Genomic DNA, 19701 nt, shown 5'->3' with positions numbered 1-19701 from the left:
GTAATGGAGAGAGGGATAGCTCAGTGGTTTGAGCATTGGCCTGCTAAACCTAGGGTTGGGATCTCAAACCCTGAGGGGGCCATTTACACATCTGGGGCAAATAAATTTAAGAAAAAAAAAAGTCAGGAATGGCAGTAGGTCCTGCTGTGAGCACAGGGGACTGGACTTGACCTCTCAAGGTCCCTTCCAGTTCTATGAGATAGGTATATCTCCATATATTATTATTATTATTAATTATTATTATTATTATTATTAAAGGTACACAGCAGTTAGAATTGGCATTGATGGGGGTCCACAAACAGTTGGAGGGAAGCAATTGGAGGTCCGCACTAGGGAAAAGGTTGGGAACTAATGATTTATACAATTCCTTAAGGAGAGTGACAACCAACTTCAGCATCTAGAACTCAAAACTCAGTCTCATAGGGAACAATAGTTAAAATACCCTTTTGTTTTTGGCAACTAAGAATTAGACCTGCAGAATTCTCAGCAATAAAATTTTCATAGTTTCAGAAAGAATGCTGTAACAATTAGGGTGCTAAGAATAAGATCACAGCTGTTCTAATGATCAAGTTTTCCTTTGCTTGTGGGTGTCTGAGGATATGAAGGAGCTATCTTATTTCTATGACATCTTGGAGATTTCCCAGCATTCTGTCTTAATGACAGGAAAGGAAAAAAAATCTGAGAGCTCAAGCTATTTTCATTGAGTCTACATCATACATCAAGAATCTAGGCTATTGGGGGGGGGAAATATTACGGGTCAGTAATCACATGTCATTTGAGTTCCTCTTTTTCCTAAGATATAGTGCAGATGGACCTGTTTGTGCAGGCAGGTTAAAGCTCAAGAAATGTGCATACCTATAAAATAAACTCAAGCCATAGGTCAAAAGATTCTTCCAGGAGCATGATGGGCAAGGGGAAAAGTTGGGGGGGCGGGGGAGAGATTTGATTGTAGTATGGAGGAAAGATGGACTCAGTTTTACTGATAAATGAAACATTTGCTTTTCCTTTCTTCTCCTGTAACTCCTTACTAGGATTTTTATAGGTAAAGCATATTAGGAAAGGAGGTGTTTCCAATAGCATCCTACCAAACGTGTCATCAGCAGTTGTGTGCCAGTTAACCTTACAAACACAAAACATTAGGAATGCAACCATTAACAGCTCTGCATATATCCACAGGCACATTCCCTCAACCTTGTCAGCCCATGAGGCTGATCTAGTAAGAGCTAAAAAGCTTCCAAACTAGTGCAGTGAATTGTTAGTGCTCCCTGTGGAACTGGCTGATCATGTGGTGCTGCTTCTTCAATTAATTTCCAACTGCTTAATATTAGGAGCAGCACAACACACATTAAGTTTCAAAGAGTTTCCCATAAACAAACGTGATGGTGTTTCAAGGGATTGTTCAATTATCACCTGCTCTCAATTAACATTGCAAAACATCTATGTGTATAAAACTCATGTACTTCATTGTATTCCACTTCCCTATTATTTGTAGAGGACTTGTCTTTATAGGCTATCAGCTTCAGACCAGGGTAAGTGTCTTTCTGTGGCTTTGTACAACATCTAGTGCAAAAAATTCCTCAACATGAACTAAGAACTTTGGGTGCAAAAAACATTTTTTAAGTGATGGCCTTGCTTTCAATCTCCAAGAGAGGCAGCCCACTTACACTGAAAACTAACCACTGATCACATCAAATGGTTTATAACTTCTTGGCCAAATCAGTTCTGAAGACTGCTAAATGACTTTCATAACTCTTTGAAGATGTTCTCCCCCCTCTTGCATACACTTCACCTTTCTTATTTAGAACCTTCAGATTTGAAGGGACACTGTGGTTTTAATTCTGTAACCAACATGGCTAGGACCAGGGTTTCCTGTAAATTGAGTGCTTGGATAGCTGCCTAGCAGAGATTAAGGTGCCATGCAGCTGATTAGCAGAGTGCCTATAGCCACCCACAGTAGGCAGCTCTTGTTTACATTGGTGGTGCGCATCCACACGTGCCTTCGTGCATGTAACAGTTATTCCAGCCATGGATTGAAAAAAATAGAGGGAACACTGGCCAGGACTGACTAACACCTCATTGATTACCTTTCCAATTGTCGTCTTTTTTTTTTTTTTAATTGTCTGCTTCAATGACTTATATCCATTTCTTCCACTTACAAGCAAACAATGCAACCATTTTTTTAGAACCTGGAAGGAGCAAGAAACTGGAATTTTGGAAATATTCCACCACCTATCATACAGTTTGATTCACGAAAAACAGACTTAGCAACATTTGGCTAGTGACTCTTTCCTTCCACAGAACATCTCCCAGAAAGTAGCCTACAGCAGGCCATCAAATCAAGTATGTACTCATAATAGGACAACACAGACCATTACCATGGTATCTAGGCACCAAATGTAACTGCTACATTAGGAATATCTACACAGTCTCATCAGGAAAGAACTTCTACCTGCTCATGGAAATTGTTATGCTTGTAGATGTGGTCTCACTACCATAACCAGAGCCATCCATCTAGTTAACTGTGTTTTTAGTTAGTTTCCAAATTGTTGTACAAAGCTTGCAGAGAAATCATGGCATCACATGCTTCATGAGACATCTTAGTAAGTAGTCAGCTATATATTCTAGGCTGGATATCAGACACCCAGGCCAAAAAATCTATGTGAAAATGAATAGAGAGAGTGATGTCTATCTTCCTATCTGCAGGAAAGAAAAACTAATCAAACTGAAAGGCAGCAAAATGATAAAAGGAAAAACTTTAAAAATACACACAATTTGCAGGTAGAATTCACTACAGCAAGAGATCTTTATGGTCTTGATAGGATTATAAAAAGGATTGATATTTATATAGATAAGAACACAGAGTTACAATAAAAAAGATTTTAAAAAAAGAATTTGGAAGGAATACAAACCATCATGCTTCAAAGCATAAATCAATCTAAGTGGCAGAGGCCACACAGAATTTCTTCTGGGTGGGCAAAAAAAATTAATTGTACACATCAGAGTTTCTTGCATAATTCTTCAAAACATCTGCCACTGACTACAGCTGGGACACAGATACCGAACTAAATGGACCACTGATTTGATAGAGATTCTCTATTTCTATATTCTTAAGCAAGCAAGCAATTTAGAAGTAGGATTTCTTTAACACAATAGAGTGATATAAGCATATGGTGGGAGGACGACCCATGAGCATACAGTTCAATGTTATGCTTACAAAAGCAATTGCTGGCCTTCATTCTTCCCCTCAACTCAGCAGCCATGAGACTTACCAGATACAGACAATAAATTTAAGAGTCCAATATGTAATCTCTGAAACCACAAGAAAAGATGAGAGACTGTGGATATGTAGGGACCCCAGGAGATCATGATCACTGATTACACTGGTCACACTGAAAAAAAATCAGTAGTAAGGAACCTCTCATTATCTTGAGCTGGAACAAAGAGGAAGCCGTGCTAGCCTATACACTATCAAAACAAAAAGCAGTCAAGTAGCACTTTAAAGACTAGCAAAATGGTTTATTAGGTGAGCTTTCGTGGGACAGACCCACGGTGGGTCTGTCCCACGAAAGCTCACCTAATAAACCATTTTGCTAGTCTTTAAAGTGCTACTTGACTGCTTTTTATCTTGAGCTGTGTTTGCAGAAATTAATTGTGCCCCAGTTGTTCAGGTCTTGGGAAATCAGAACAAAGAGGAGGCCACCCAATAGCATCCAATCCCCCATACGATACCCTGAAGACATTCCTGAAAACAAAAATAACCTGAAAGTGGAGCGGTTAACCAAAATTTATCTCTTGTAAAAGTGCCATTATTAATTTGGGCTTGAGTTTATTTTATAGCAATAAAAAGGTCCTCTGAGCACATTTTTGAGAGTCAGTCAGCCTACAGAGAACAGGTGCATCCTCACTAGATGAAAGGAAGCACAAAGGAAAAAAAACAAAAAAAAAATATGTTCACTTTATTCTTAGCCACTTCTATTAGGTTATTTAAGATCTTAATACTAGAAAGAAAACTAGGAAAATATTACTTTCAAAGGGCCAATTTCATAAGTTGAAAAAATACTTACTTTGTAAATAGTGCAAAACCATCAACACAAGACTATAGCTGCTTAAAGTGCCACGACTGGCATCATTTATGTCATGAAAACTTGCCCACTTCTTAATCACCAGTACTAATGGACGAACTCGATTCTCAACTGTGAGTAAAACAGATATGCATCAAAATGAGCAGTTAAGTAAATTTTAAACTGACTGTTAATGCTAAAGTTTTTGTACTCCTTCCAGGTTAACATGACAGCAATTACTATAAGTTGCCTTCCCCATTTATGAAATTCTGTAATAGACAGTAAGTTACGCCAGTGATACTGTCAGCTTATCACACCAGGAAATGGTTTTCATGCTTACTTGAAAATGTCCTTTCTTTGAGTAATAAGGCTCATAGCTCCACTAAAACGGAGACTTCAGCCTGGCTGCAGTTTGGGAATAGAACTGGATGCACCAGTCACTAGCAGCAGGTGAATGCCCCAACATCTAAAGTGAGAACATCCACAGTTAGGATAATTCAAGTCTGCTTTCCTAAATTACTCATGGGGTTAAGTATACCTTGAAGAAAATTTCTCTTGCAGAACATGGTAAATTCCACATAACAAACCCAAATTCTCAGATATCTGCCTCTAGCCTAAATAATGCAGGTCTTAACACTTGAAAAAAGGACACTCTCAGGTAATCATGTATAAATATTATTATTCATTGTGCTAAGGTCTGTAGGCACATTACAAAGCGCTTTTCATAGCTACGTTCGCTCCCGTCAACTTCCCTTAGAGTACCGTGGTCAACAGTGGCGCCATGACAGTTTAGTTCAGCACAGCCCCCCAAGCGCACTAAACTGAACCCCAGAAGACTGACTGCCAGCATGCTGAACTTCCGATAAATGTAGACAAATCCTAAACGTACAGTACTGAGTCTCATGGGACAGAGATCCCAACTTCAAATAAATCCTACAATAAGTGAGGTTTTTGGATAGAGGAGCCAATTTGCTCTTCTGATATTTGTCATGTAAATCTTCATGTTCATTTCCCCATTGGTGGGCAATGTATATAGGCATAAAACTTGATTCGGCCTTTGATGAAAGTATCTCTTGGGGTAGGGCATAGTCTGTTCTTCCCAGTTACTAGAAAAATCCTATCCAATACGTTGACTGTCTTGGTCAGAACAAGTTAGTTATACATGGAAAGATAAGAGTAAGTGCTCTGAGACTTGAATCACTGTATTCCAGCTAGTGGATGACATGCTCTCTCTTACTGGTACTCACTTCCTGACTGGAATTAGGAAAGATTCATTGGAAAAAAAAAAAAAGAAGTCTGATTCTCTGCATTCAACAGTTGGAGAGGAGAGTATATATTTGCAGACAGAGCTCTGCCAAGAGATGTTAGAGTGAGATGTGAAGGAGATACCTGGAATTACTGCACAAGTGTATCAATCCTGAATCATGGAGTATGCATGTGTTTGAGATCAGAATTCCCAGCAGGATGCAACAACAACTGGATTTTCCCATGACACCAATTGTTTGCATTACGACAATCTTCATATTCTGCTTACTTTCTTTTAAGACGGTATTCTCAGCATAGGCCTAAGAATAACTTCTGTGGCACCATATCTCCATGTCTGTCCTGAATCCAGGACACAAAAGAAACTGTACCACCCTGTATATTTGCTTCAGCTTTCTGTTTGTACAAAACCCTCATCAGAAGAACTGGCCAGAAAAGAGAATTTCCTACTCTAAAGGCAGTATTATTGCTACCATGATCCTAGAAAGCATGCAAATTCAAAATGTAATGACTGAAGATGGGGAGGGGTGGGGGAGAGAAAGAGGCTGTCCTCCATTATCCAAACAATAATTGCATGGGGATGATGAAGTGGGACTGCTCTGAAGACAACCCTCTATTAGAAATTTAGTCAGCTGCTTCTGATAGGGCTCTGCTCACCTCATTCCACATTCTGAGGAAAGAAATAAGAAGTATGTTGCACTGCTCCAGTCTGAAGTGGGTAATGATTTGGTTCATGTTGTGGCCTTTGCATTGGTGGTTGAGACAGAGAATAGGACAAAGCTGTTCTTGAAATTCTCGCAATTATATAGGCTTCCCTCTCTGGACAACGCCCAGTCACCTCATTTGATCAAAACTGTAGGTAGCCTTTTTTGTTCCCAAAATGAAAGATCCTGGCACTGATCAGTAGCCTAATTCCAGACTGAGCTGAGTGGCAAGTAATTTAGGCAATATGTGATAGTTACTGACCCTGCTGCACTTGTTCTAGCTACCAATTGCAGAGAGAGAGTTTATCATATTGTAATTCACAGACCACTCCAACTTACCAAATAACTTGTATTCTTTTTTCTTTAACATCTGACATAGAGCGTAAGTCAACTCTTCTGATACGTGAATAACCTCAGTTTGCCATAATTTTTCCCCAGTTATATCACTAAGGTAGCTAGGAACTGATTTATCTGAGCATCCGATTTCAAGAAGCAATACACCATATACCTTCATCAGAAAGCTTTGATTCCCATGCTTCTCCCAAGAGAGAAGAATTTAGGTCACAGAATTTTTAGACTGAGAAAGACCACATTAGTATTTTGCTCTACGTGTATCTAATGCTGATCTGAACTGCTGAACTATAACTGGATTAAAAGTGTGCTTAGAAGAATCAAGCAAGTCAGTGGTCAAATCTTTGTTTTTCTGCTCTCTGAGGATGAGCAAAGCCGCCGGGTGTTGGAAACTAGTTGATGTGTGTCACTCCATGAAGCCTGTTCCCATAATGCTGCTTCCAGCGTGTGAGTGTGAGAGAGAGAGAGATTTGCGCAATTTTCATAAACTCAGATGTGGAGTATTAATTGTCCCTCTTGGAAGGCACAAGCCTTGGACTGATGAACAGGCTCCCCAGCAGTTCTAACCCTCTCTTTTGCATGGGATCCACATAACCCAGATAAGTCTGTTTGCCAGGTGAGCAGTCTCATCCTGGGCTATCAGCAGGGATCCATTTAGGTTGGGGGCTGCAGGGGGGCGGAGAGGGAGGGAGAGATCTTGGTCCAGCGGCTCCTTACTGCATCCTTTGGCCCCAGCAGTGACTGTGCTGTATCTTGTGCCCACTCCCGTATCCATCGTCTGCAGGGAAGCAGAGGCACCTGAGCTCCGCATTCAGAGGTGCGACTACCAGTGCATTCTGAAGGGATGCTGGCACGGTCTTTCATCTGGCACGCTGCTCTTCCAGCTTCAGTCCGCTCGGGGAGGCAGAGGGAACCCTCTACCCCAGAGACAGCTTTCCCGCCCCCACTCCCACCCATCTCCATTTCTTACTTGGCTGCATGTTGCCCAGCACAGCTTGCCTGGCTCCTCTCTGGTTCAGGGGAGCAGGGCTAAGGTGACTCCATCCTCACTGGCCTGTGAGAGAAACTGCACTCTGCCTGTCGTACTGACCAAGCTCCCCAACAAGACACTGCGCCTGCCATTTATCTCTGCCTTTTCTCAGGCTAGCTCTCCCTGAAAGAATATCTGCTCCAAACACCTCAGAAGGGGAAACAGAGCTGAAGGGCAATCTTCCTTCAAAAATCAAAGGCAGGCCTAGGACTCTGTTAGGCACTGGCCGGACTAAGTATTCAACTGAATTATCAGTCTAAATCCAAAATACTGTTTGGAATTCCCCTCAAAGAAGCTCTGCAGCAGGACCTTCAGTCAGCAGGGCATCCCTGACTGATGGGGCAGGTTCTGCCCCCAAGATACAGACAGGCTGACATACCCACCACAATAAGTCTGTGGACCTTTGCATGAAAAACGTACATTTTATCTTTTTAACTATCAAAATTTAAATAGTCATTAAACTACATGTGTTTTCACCATACAACAAATCTTTTAAGAAAGAATGAATGTACCTACTTTATTTACTTAATAAAAAGGTAATGTCCCAATGTGATTAGTTTAAAATGTACTAATACCTAAAGTTCCCATCAAGAGGTTTAGCTGAAGTGCTAGTTTAAAGTAGGACACAGCTATCTAGAAATAAGAAAATATAAAGACAACTTACTGTATGCATAGGTTCTGAGAAGGAATGTATTCCTTATTCCTACAACATTGTTTACATTCAAGTCAAACTCCACACAGCTGTGGGGATATAAAAAGTAAAATTACAATTGCATACAGTTTTCAAAACAAGACGTAACTACAATATATTTATTACTAACCTTTCATTAACTGAATTAACAACTATGCCTCTAGACTTATACTTCTTGGGTCAATCAACAAAAGCTGTGAGGGTGTCAAATATGCTATTTGCTTCAATACTGCTTATGTCTAAATTATGGACTTGAAATCAGTTGCATCTGATACAACTAAATGATACTGAAATTGGCTAATACAGGATATGCAAGTAGAACACAGTCCAAATTAATAACATGGCTTAAAATCCTGTGGCTGGGTCTACACTTGCCACCAACTTTGAAGGGAGCATGTTACTCAGGGTGATGGGAGATTACTACTGAAGTGCTGTGGTGCATATGCAGCACTTCATTAGGCTAATTCTCCCCTGCGGCAATTTTGAAGCATCAAACTTGAGCAGTAAAGGCACTCTGAAGTGCACACTTCGAAGTTGCCACAGGGGAGAATTAGCCTAATGAAGTGCTGTATATGCACCACAGCACTTCAGTAGTAATCTCCCATCACCCTGAGTAACATGCCCCCTTTGAAGTTGGGGGGCAAGTGTAGACAAGCACTACATGTTTTAGCATTAGCCTACACATTTAAACTGGCAATATTTAAGGTATATTCCTTCGCTGAACACTTGGATTTATCAAAACATCTTTTGAAAGTATTGGGATTCTGTTATGTTTTACTTTGGAATATGTCTCCAGGAAAGGAAGAGAGAAAATATAAATAGGAGGTTTACAAATACCAGGATTTCCCAACATAATTCATATATAATTGAGTCAACTCTGAGGACATACCAATGTGGCTACACATATTTCAATGTCCTTACTGTTTCTTAACTCTATGAGATGTTGAGATATCACAGCAACAAGCATTTTAGGAGACATTTGTTTTGTACAAAAATATAAGATTTGCTATTAACTCAGCTTCTCCATTGTTAGTCTGACTTCAGTGTGTCAATTTTTATAAATTTAATTTTATTAGTAGCAAACGCAGCAAGAAAAGCATAATAAGCCTATTTTCAGTTTACAAATTAATTGCAGTGCCTTGCATGAGATTAAAAAAACTTGTGACAGCATCTGAATTAAGAGTCAATTAAGAACAGCTACATTTTCATCTGTAACAGGCGGGACACACTACATGGATCAGAAGGGAAGTCATATCAGTGATACGTTAGAGATTCAGGATGGACCCAATCAAATGTTCTCAAAATGTCAAACACACTATTTTTCTGCAATATCCCTCTCTTTTTTGAATTTTTAAAATCTATTTATGAAATTTTACCAGGTTTACAAATTGCCATACAGACAGAAAAACCAACAGTAATAATTACGGCAGTGATTTTTTTTTTTTTTTTTTTAGAGAAACACATATAATATAATCATTGCATAGCTAATTAATAACCTGTTTGTTAGAAAATCCCTTTGACATGTTCCTAACATTTCCTTTATAATAAATAGTCATATAAGTTGTAATATTGATGGATATCAAAGTGTGCCAGTTACGCTATCAATTCAAGTATGTGCAGAATACACTATACTGGGAACGGAATTTTTGTTTTGTTAATTGCTTTACGATAGCCCATGGTAGCAGATGTTATTTGAAAACCCATATCAGAGTTAAATTTTACTCTGTCATAGGTAATAAGAAAACAAATCCCCCCAAACTAAACAGAAAATCAGCAGAGTAGGAAAATTACAGGTTTGAGTTACTATTTGGTAGGTATTGTAAAAAAATGTATAAACACCGCTGGGAATATTAATGGTCATTCAACTGCACTGAATTAAATGTGTTTCCTGGGAGCAGCTAGGAAAGAGAGAAGGTACATGGAATGGACAGTGACTATCCCTATACTTAGTTAATAAAGAGTTAGTCCTCTGGGTATTCATTGCCAGGTTCATTTCTTGATCTCTCTATGGATAAGTGCATGAGAACGTGTGCACGTGAATTGAGGGAAAGTGTGTGTGAAAGAAAGTTGTTGATGGGGTAAGCTGGAAAAGTAAAATGGCATGTGCAGATTTTAGAAGAGGAAGGCAGTAACAAATAATTAGGGAAAGAATTAGGGGAAGCAGAGGAGGGGAAAAAAAAAACAAATAAGCCACTTTAGGAAGATTTTATGATAAACTTAGTTTTGTCAAAAAATGCCCACTCAGTAAAAATGAAGTATTTTGCCAAATCTGTATGAGATCTGGACATTTTTCCCCAGAAAAACAGCAGAGCACAGGATACCTTGCCTCTTCCACTTCCACTCTAGCTCAGGAAAACAGGTAGTACAGCTCTGGGTCCTCAAGCTGGGGGGTTAGGGAGGCATGGCAGCTCATCTATATGCCTTTCTGGTAGCTACCCTCAAGGAAGGCTCTTGTTAATTTCAGAAGACAAACTGACACGAGTCTTCCTATCTGGGTCTGGACTGGAAGTTTTATAGATCTGAGGAAAAGAGTCTGTCCCATGAAAGCACATCAGCTAATAAATTATTCTGTTAGTCTTTAAAGTGCTACAAGACTGCTGTTTTGTTTTGTTAGAATACAGCCTAACATGGCTACCTCTCTGTTAGGATATAAACAACTATGCCACACAGCATCCTCGTGCATTCCTTATATTATTTCATGAATGTTATTTTCACATTCATTCATAAATTTCACAAGTTTTTTTGCATCCATTGTGCTTTCATTGTTTATTTTTTTCATTAGATACACATCGTTTTTCCTTAAGTGTTAAAAATTAAATACCAAACCAAGTACTTAATTCACATGCATGATTTTTGTACCATATGGTTAGCATGGAAGTCCATAATTTTTGCTAGAAATTCAACATATCTCCACAAAATATTTAATGTTATAAAAAATTTTGATTCAAATCAGACTACAGCCTGTGCGTAATACATTAAATATGTGCTTATAAAAATGTTAATTTGATAAGATGGTTTTAAAACAAAATACAAAGATCGGTTACTTACCCTTCAGGAAATATTATTCTTTGAGGTTACTGTGGTTCCCACTATAGGTATGTATGTGGATTACACACAGTAACCCTACTTTCTCCCATGTTCACATCACACCCTACATACTACTGTAATACCCTTTGTACAAAATACACTTTTTGAAGCATTTTTAAAAAAGTAACTCATGTATTAATATTCTTGTGTGAGGTACATATGCACTGTGTACTGAGAATAAGAATGTACGCTAGAACGATGAATGAAATATATGGTTAAACCAGGCTTGCAGCTGTTGGGGGAGGGGATGATAAATAGGTCTGCCCTAGCCAAAGGAATACACATTTGCTTCTCTGACCAGGTGAGTCATCAGGCAAAGACAATGAAGATCCATTTTTACATATCAAGGAAACACAGCTCTGAAGCTAATGAGCAAGGAAGGAGACAGCATGGCAACTATACTCCAACAGGAGAGAAGCCTGGCCTGGACTTTCTTTCAAACAATACATTGCAAAGGTGTACTGGTTTACAATGATGGGGTGAAGTAGACAGTCTGATCCTCAAGTGATAAACAATTGATTGTATACGTTATTACTGTATAATCAAAGTGTACAGAATGGTATCTTTTCTGTAAGTTAATAACAAGGGGTAGTTTGTAATTCTTTCTATTTCTATTTGGTATCACTTAACCTGTGTCCTATTAATTTAAAAAAAATACAAACCAATTGTGTGCTAGGTTTATAGAAAAGGATGTACTGATTCCAGTTAATAAACTGTGATACGCTTTTATTGTTTTCAAGAGGCATATGGATCTTCTTATTTCTCTGAACTGTCGAGGTGGGGGAAGTTTGGGCTTGGAGCATATTGGGTCATCTTGCTGCTTGCACAGGAACTTGGTGTATGGCCTAATGACTCAGGCTACAGCTATACTACGAGATAAATTCAAATTTATTAATATCAATTTTCTAATTCTGGAATTTATAAGCTCGAATTTGCCCATCCTCACTTCCCACGTGCTCCTCACAAAATCAAGTAATTGCTGCCACACTCAAATTGGGTAACATCAACTGTTACAGCAGTGCATTGTGGGAAGCTAACCCACAGTTCCCTCATCCCTGTAACATTCTGGGTATGCTCGCTGGTCTTGAGATCTTCCCACATTGCATTTTCCTCATTCCCCTCCCGATCCCTGAAAAATATACTGATCCCTGGAAATAATGCAAGGAGAAAAAAGGAGGATAGAAAAGTCTAGGAAAAAAGAATTTTTGACTTCCCCCCACATTACATTGCCAACACAGGTGTAGCAACTGTATTCGCAACTAGCCATCCACTGAGTGCCCCACCCCCCATCATTGCATGTGACCCCTGGAAATAATACAGGGGCCCAGATGGTATTTTAAAGTGAGAAGAAAGAGGATAGAAAAGTGCAGGAAAAGAGAATTTTTGGTTTCCCGTTTCATTATATTGGTAGTGGGGAGAGTCTCTGGCTTTCCATTGCACTATAAGGCTTCCATGCAACAACTGTGCTCTCAACTGGCCGTCCACTGACTGTCCCACCTCCCATCATTGCATGCATGTCATGTGGCAGAGCACAGGAAAGATCAGGACTGTATGGCATCTGTGGGGGAGAGAAGGGAGCTTGCACACAAATGTAAACATTGAGAAGTTTCTTGGCATGTTATGCAAGCACAACCATCCACCACAGCCTTGTTGACACATGGTACAGCAGGACAGCAGCTGGCGCCAGGCAGTGCAGAACAAAAGTAACAAGTACAGAGACAGCCACCAACTCCCTGTAGGACTATCTGAATGGGCAGATGTGTTCATAGCACTAATAGCAAAGAAAGAAAGACAGACAGACATTTCTCTGGCTCTCATACCAACACAAGCCCACGGACAAAGGCTTGCCACTCTCCCTTGGAAATTCACAGTCTTCCTGTTACTGGAGAGCAGCGGCCAGAGCGGAGCAATAAGGGGCATTGTGGGTTACATATGGGACACCTCTGGAGGTTAATAAATAAGATTTTAAGGCGTCGCACTTCCGCACTGGCCTTTAATCGAACTTCCGAATTAGAGCGTGACACTACACCCGTCAGGTAATGGCGATTTTGTAATCTCAAGATTAGTGCACCCTAAATTGAGCTAATGGTATTTATAGTGAAGACAGTCACATGGCAAAATCAAGCTAACTGCCTTAAATTAAAATTTATCTTGTATTGTAGACACAGCCTCAGTGTCCCAGATAGGGAGTTATAGTGGCAAAGCGCAGAGAGAGAATTAGAAAGCAAGAAGTCACAACCTCTCCCTGGTCTGAGCTGCATATGCACAAACAATCTTCTCAGCCACATCCAGGCTGTGCCTCCTCATGTTCTTGTGCAACAATTTGGCTGTTCGACCCTCTACGTCCTTCCACCTCCCTCATTACCCCCATAATTCAAAGCCCTTGACTGCCAAGGACTTCATAAGCAGGGATGGAGAATAGGTCACAGGATTCCCACTTACCACAACACCTTGAAGAACCACTGTTACTATAGGAAGGCAAGGGATGGTAGCACAAGGAGTGTGAGCTGCATCAGTTAACCAGAGATTGGAGTACAGCTTTCCCAAACTTGGCACCAGCTCTAGAAAAATTCAGCACATAATGCTGGATGTACAAGAGTGGATTTATCTGTGTAACTACCTTGCAGATTTTAGTAGTAAGCTGCTTCTGTACTTCTGTCACCTAGGCTCTGCAGTAGTGAGCCTTAATAATCATTAGGATAGGTACAACAGCCAGCTGGTAACAATTAGATACAAAGGCTACCCAAAGAGACAATGAACTGTATGAAGTATCCGGTTCATACAGCCACAGATAGAAAGGGAGACATTCTGAAAGATTTGAGCCTACAGAAAAGTTCTGAATACGCCCAGAATTTGTATCTTTTTCCTCCTTTAACAAATGTAAGTTTAGGGATGGGCTTAAATGGACCTCAGAGACCATTCTGAGGATTCGTCATGCAAAGTCCATTAATATCATGTTGTCCTTACATAAAAAGGCATACAGGTGTTCTGACACAAATAGACACTCACTCTTCTTACCAATTAAAGACCACCAAAAAGACTGTTTTGAGAATTAGATGATAGGTGGAGATCTCAGAAGGGTTTGAATGGGGAGCACCACAAGCTTTGAAATAACAGCAGTGAGTTCCCATATGGAAGCAGGTTCTCTAACCAATTAATAAGCGTAAGTCTCAAGAAACCTGGAATACCACTAGATGGAGAGCAACTGTATAACAGACCAGAAACCCACTGTGCCAAATGCTGAACAAAACAGATATTCCCTATCCCAGAGAGCTTACAATACAAGTAAAAAAGGCAAGAGACAAGAGATGATAGAGGCAGACGGGAAGTACAAACTGTAAGTCACTATTGGTCAGCAGGATAGGTAATGGTCTCAGCACACCATCAGCCTAACCAATTCCAAATTCGTGCAGGCCTCATGGCAAGTTAGATTTTTAAGGCTGGCTTTGAAGAAGGTTAATGAGTTAGTTTTCCAGATGTCTGTGGTGACCTCCTCCCAAGCATGAGAGTTGGCATGGTAGAATGGATGATGACGATGCTTATTTTCATAGTACATGGGACGGGGGCTCTGCATTTCTGGATACATGGAAGAACAGACCCCAGCAGTGCCAGATTATAAGGATACTAGCCCAATTATATTTCTCCTGTCCACTGCCAGTCACATATCAGTGCCTCCCCATACAGAATGCTGCCACAGTTCCCTCTAGGTTTCTTTTTGACCTGACAAAGGAATATTTCCTAACTGATGTAGGGAAGAAAGACTGGCTTGGAAATGGCAAAGATGAGTCCATCTCTGGGAGTGGCACTGACACTGGAATCCAGTGCCATCATGTCCAATGTCACTGTCTGTCCCAGTGATGATGCAAGAGGGGGTCAGAGTTCTGGGAAGGCACATCTCTGTACTGGGAACGTCTTGCTGATTGGTAGCAATGCCAGCACCTGCACAGGCACATTCTTCAGAGCCTGTACCTTGCTTCCAGCCCTCAATGTTAACGAAGGTTTTGACAAATTTATTGTAGGAATGTTTCTCTTCCTTGCAGGATGAACCTGCTGCATGCTCTCAGGTGCTCGTATATGTGGTACAAGTCTGTCACACACCCCTTTGAGAAGTGTACCATGTTTATGCTGGATCTCTCTTTCTCCCAGAGTCCAAACAGCATCAAAGCTGTTGAACCAAAACAATCAATGTCTGGATGGCCTGTGTCAGAAATTTTAGCATCAGTATTAAGGTCTGGATGCCTTTTTCAAAGGTTTCTCCTCACACAATTAAGGTGCTTGGTTACTTTGAGGCACTTGCCATGGATAAGCCACTCAGCCCTGACTTGGAGTTCTCCTCCCCAGAGGAGAACATGACCTTCATGGATTGCTCAAGTAGATGTAATTTAATTCTGAAGTTTCTGGTTTTGAGTGCAAGACAAGAAGATACAGCAAGAAAAACCAGACACTTGCTGGAGACATCTCCTTCCCTGAAGGAGAAGAGATCTGTTGAGTCCCTCTATTAAGAGCCTATGACCAACTACATGAAAGAGAAGGTTTAAATTCTGGGGGGCCAGAGTCTGTCATGATGACAGCTGATGCAAAGTGTTTGGCCCTATTGCACAGGGAGCATATGGGATACATACCATTTAAAAAAAATCTAAGTCAAAGATGAGAAGCGAAAAGTTTCTCCACAAAACAAAGTTTGAAGCTCAGGAAGTATAGCAGGGCTGAACATTTTTCAGTTTCCATTTTGCTGCCATAGACAGCAAGAGGCAACTGAGGGAGGGTTGCAGCCATTCCTTCCTTCACATCGCGATAAGGGAATAGCAGACAGTCCAGGGACATTTAAAGCACTGATAGATACTGCTGTTCAAAAGAATCAGAGCTTGTGTACATGAGACACATTCACATCTGAAGTAGAATCCACAATGCCATGCACACTGAAATCATGCATTAATTCTTGACAACAGTTAAATACTTAACTTGTAAAAACAAATTGTTTTCTGTTAAAACATCTTGATGATTTTCCCCCCAAGAAAGTAACTTAACTAGAGCTGTTCAGGAATTTTTTCCTAAGATGTCATTTCTTCACAAAAAAAGGCTAATTTTGGCAGAACTGCACTCGTTTCACCTATACTTTCGGAAGGGAAGATGCCAGAGGTCAATATTAAAAATCACACCCACACTCACCCACCTCAGAATAGTGCAATGGTTAGGACCCTCACCTGGGAAGTTGGATATACAGGCTCATGTTTCTGCCCTGCCTGATTTGCAGCTTGAACTTAAACATATGGGGTTTTCCACATTCCAGGTGAATGCTCTAGCTTCCATGCTATTTATTATTCTGTAGAGGATGACTCATTCTCTCCTGTTCCACATGGTATAAATAAATATTCAAGAGATCAGATATAGAGTCTAATTCTCTGAGAAGTTAGGATATCCACCTGTAATGTGAGAACCCAGGTTCAAGTTCTTGCCTGATTCAGCATAGCAACACGAGCCTAAATATCCACCTCCCACAAGGAAATACTAGCAATTCAAGGATGGGAGTTCTCACTCATTTTTCACAAAAGATTTCAAAAGATCTCCCATATGCCCCAGTGTGGAACAGGAAATTTTTCAAAAATCTCAAAAATTTTTTGCAGCAGGAGAACAGACTCATGTAGCTCTAATATTAACTAAGGCCTTTAAATGACAAAATGCTATCTATATAATATACAATACAGTGTTGCCATTTATTCACATGATAAAAACTCAACAGCTCTCCAATTGCGAGAATTGCTTAAGGCCAGAAAGGACGTACATTGACATTACCACTGTGCTACCTGACAAGATCTCTGACCTGACTATAGAATGTCACAAATAAGATGCACAATTTTGATCAGACTACTGAAGTCCCACATCCATGTTTAAGAACTGTACTCTAATAGGCCTAAGAAAGGATGTTAAGGTACTTGCCTGACTTTATCCCTGAACTTCACTATTGGCACTTTTGCTCGAATCAGCTGAGGTCTCTCAATGTAGTTTGCTGAAAGGGAAATAAAATACATGCAGTGAAATTTCATGCAAGATGCTGACCTTATGAAAACTGGATCCTAAAGTGGTCAGTTGATCATATTTAATAAATGGAAGCTGACTCATGAATTTAGCTCAAGTGAATTAATGAAGTTCAATGTGAACTTTTGTAATAAACCTACAAGAACTAGCAGCGAAAATAAAATCTAGGCAATTACAAGAAATAATTGACTTAATTTCTGTAGGGAAAAATATTGATGGAAGGTTTTTCAATGGGGCGTGGGAGATAAGCAGATCCTAAAGAGACCACTTCATCAAATCCTACATTAAGTAGTCCTTGAGCACGTGAAAAGGACCACAGAAATCAATGAAATCTCTTACATTATTGCTAGTTTGCAAAAGGTGCAAAACCAGACCAAAAACTTGGAAGCAAGTCCCATGACCTGCTTACACAAAGCAAACAGACAAGCACTGAGCTGTGGGTGGGACATGTAACCAGGCTGTGTAATTTTTAATAATTTCACTTGGTAATTATATTTTAATTCTACATTTTGTTAGATTAGTGCTTTGATTTTGTCCTACACCACTAACTGCACTTTCATTACACATACATACTCTATGTAGAAGTCCCTGCAGGAACTATACTCCTGAGCATTCTATCGACATAGAAGACAAGTATTGTTAATTTTGTTTCTTTCCATCCAATTTGGGGAGGAGGGGAAGAGAAATGGAGCACACCTTCACTTTGTTTTCTGGGAGCCAGGACATGTCTTCTCAGAGGCACATTTCATTTGGCAATTTTCAGAAGAGGAAAAAAAAGCTGAGCCCAAAGGAGCATAACCATTATGGGGAACCATCAGAGAAAAGAGCTTTTAATTGTCTTCACTATATTAGCAAAATTTCAGACCAGTTGAACTTTGCATACTTTCCATACCAAACATTCTATTTTCCCTTTGCACTACCTTATATAAGCCATGAGAGAAAAGAAGGGGAAAATAAAGGTAAGAACAAAATCCAAATGTCCTTATCTTTAAGACCACCCTAAATTAACTTACCCCTCTCTCTGACATTATTTGTATTTCTCTCAAGATAGCAAAATAGATTGAAAAGTTTCTCATTATGTTTACAATCACGTTCCCACTGACCTAAAGATGTAAAGTTTGGGTTGTAAGTACTACAGGGTAACCTTAATTTATTAAATGTAATCTTCCCAGTGAAATTTTAATGTCTTGCCTATCAGATTTTAGAATCTGCAGGGCATTTCCAACTACCATACCACTTACACCTTCTGATAAGATACTGTATGTTTTGATATTTCTATTCCATCTGATTAGGACAGTATGCACATATAAAGGAAGCTTTAATAAAATATCCTATTTGTCTCCAGAATTACAAACACTCTTACCAGTTGTCTGAGACTTACAAAGTTTAGTACAGAAGAGTTTTTGGACTAAGCTGAGAATATGCCTTGCTTCAGTCTTCTGATTTACCTGAAATATGAAATTTAGGATACAGACAAACACGTGACCCCTTTTCTTATACAATATTTAAAGCTAATGGAAGAAAAATCTGACAATTAAGGATACGAGCACAGAAAAATTTAACAGCATCCAGGAAGTTTAACAAAGCCTTAATATTTCCTTTGCAACAGCTAAAGTTTTCCATATTGAATACTACTCAACATGCATCATAGTCACTCCAGAAAACAAATGCGACAGGAAGCTAACCAACCCATATCTGAAGAAACTTACGTTTTGCATCATTCACTTTAATTGGTGTTACTTACAAAAAACTCCAGAATCCTCTACTTAAGTCTTGGTTTTACTATTTCTTTTCTGGGAACTTAAACTTCCTGTATTTAGTCTCTTACTATATATATAGTATGTTTTATTCCTATATTGCATATTAAGGTTTCTTACTGTAGCCACTTAGGAAAATTACTGAGTCTCTGTTCCTTTTTTAAGAAGTTCACATTCTGTTTTTTCTCCTCAACAGGATTCTGCATCACTGGAAAGTTTGTCTTTGTATTCTCATAATAATGCAAATGGGTGTCACCACTATATGTAACCTGTACTTTAAGTCATTTCCACCTTTGAAATTGTATTCTCCTCTTATTGAAATAAAGTACATTTATCAAAAAATCTAAGACGCCGAATATACTGCAATATTTTGTTATTTCTGCCTTACTTGATGTGGCAAAGTAAGAAAAAAAAAATCAGTCCTTCTTTCTTATCAGTATTTTCTCTTTTCTTAAGAAAATATAAAAAAAAAAGCACAGAACTGGGAAACAGGTTACTTGCATTGTGTTCAAAGTTTTGCCAAAGATTTTCCTGTGTGACCCTCATCCCTTGGTGCTTCGGTTTTGCCTATTTGTAAAATTAAGATATCTACTTCACAAAGCTGTTGCACAAAGTTATATTAGGATTTGTGAAGTATTCTGAGAGCCACAGATCAAAACTGTCATCATGAAATATATTTGTTTGATAGCTTTTGACACCATCTGTATACACCTCTATTTCT

General features: G+C 39.5%; 1 protein-coding gene across 3 annotated transcripts in view; it reads right to left on the bottom strand.

Annotated features, from left to right (window-relative positions):
- The window catches only part of TENT2 (terminal nucleotidyltransferase 2), a 66437-nt gene that overhangs the window by 28128 nt on the left and 18608 nt on the right, over window positions 1–19701 (bottom strand). For 2 of the 3 annotated variants that reach the window (XM_074995465.1, XM_074995466.1), the window contains exons 7-10: window positions 18587–18671; window positions 17125–17194; window positions 8074–8150; window positions 4065–4193 (exon numbers count right to left, since the gene is read on the bottom strand). In XM_074995465.1, the coding sequence (XP_074851566.1) occupies window positions 4065–4193; window positions 8074–8150; window positions 17125–17194; window positions 18587–18671 (361 nt within the window). The remainder of the gene's footprint in view (window positions 1–4064; window positions 4194–8073; window positions 8151–17124; window positions 17195–18586; window positions 18672–19701) is intronic. The other variant, XM_074995467.1, reaches the window with a different exon arrangement.

The sequence above is a fragment of the Carettochelys insculpta genome, chromosome 5 (assembly GCF_033958435.1).
Source record: "Carettochelys insculpta isolate YL-2023 chromosome 5, ASM3395843v1, whole genome shotgun sequence".
Lineage (NCBI taxonomy): Eukaryota > Metazoa > Chordata > Testudines > Carettochelyidae > Carettochelys > Carettochelys insculpta.
The sequence above is the reverse complement of the archived record's forward strand: the minus strand, read 5'-3'. Positions and strand labels throughout refer to the sequence as shown.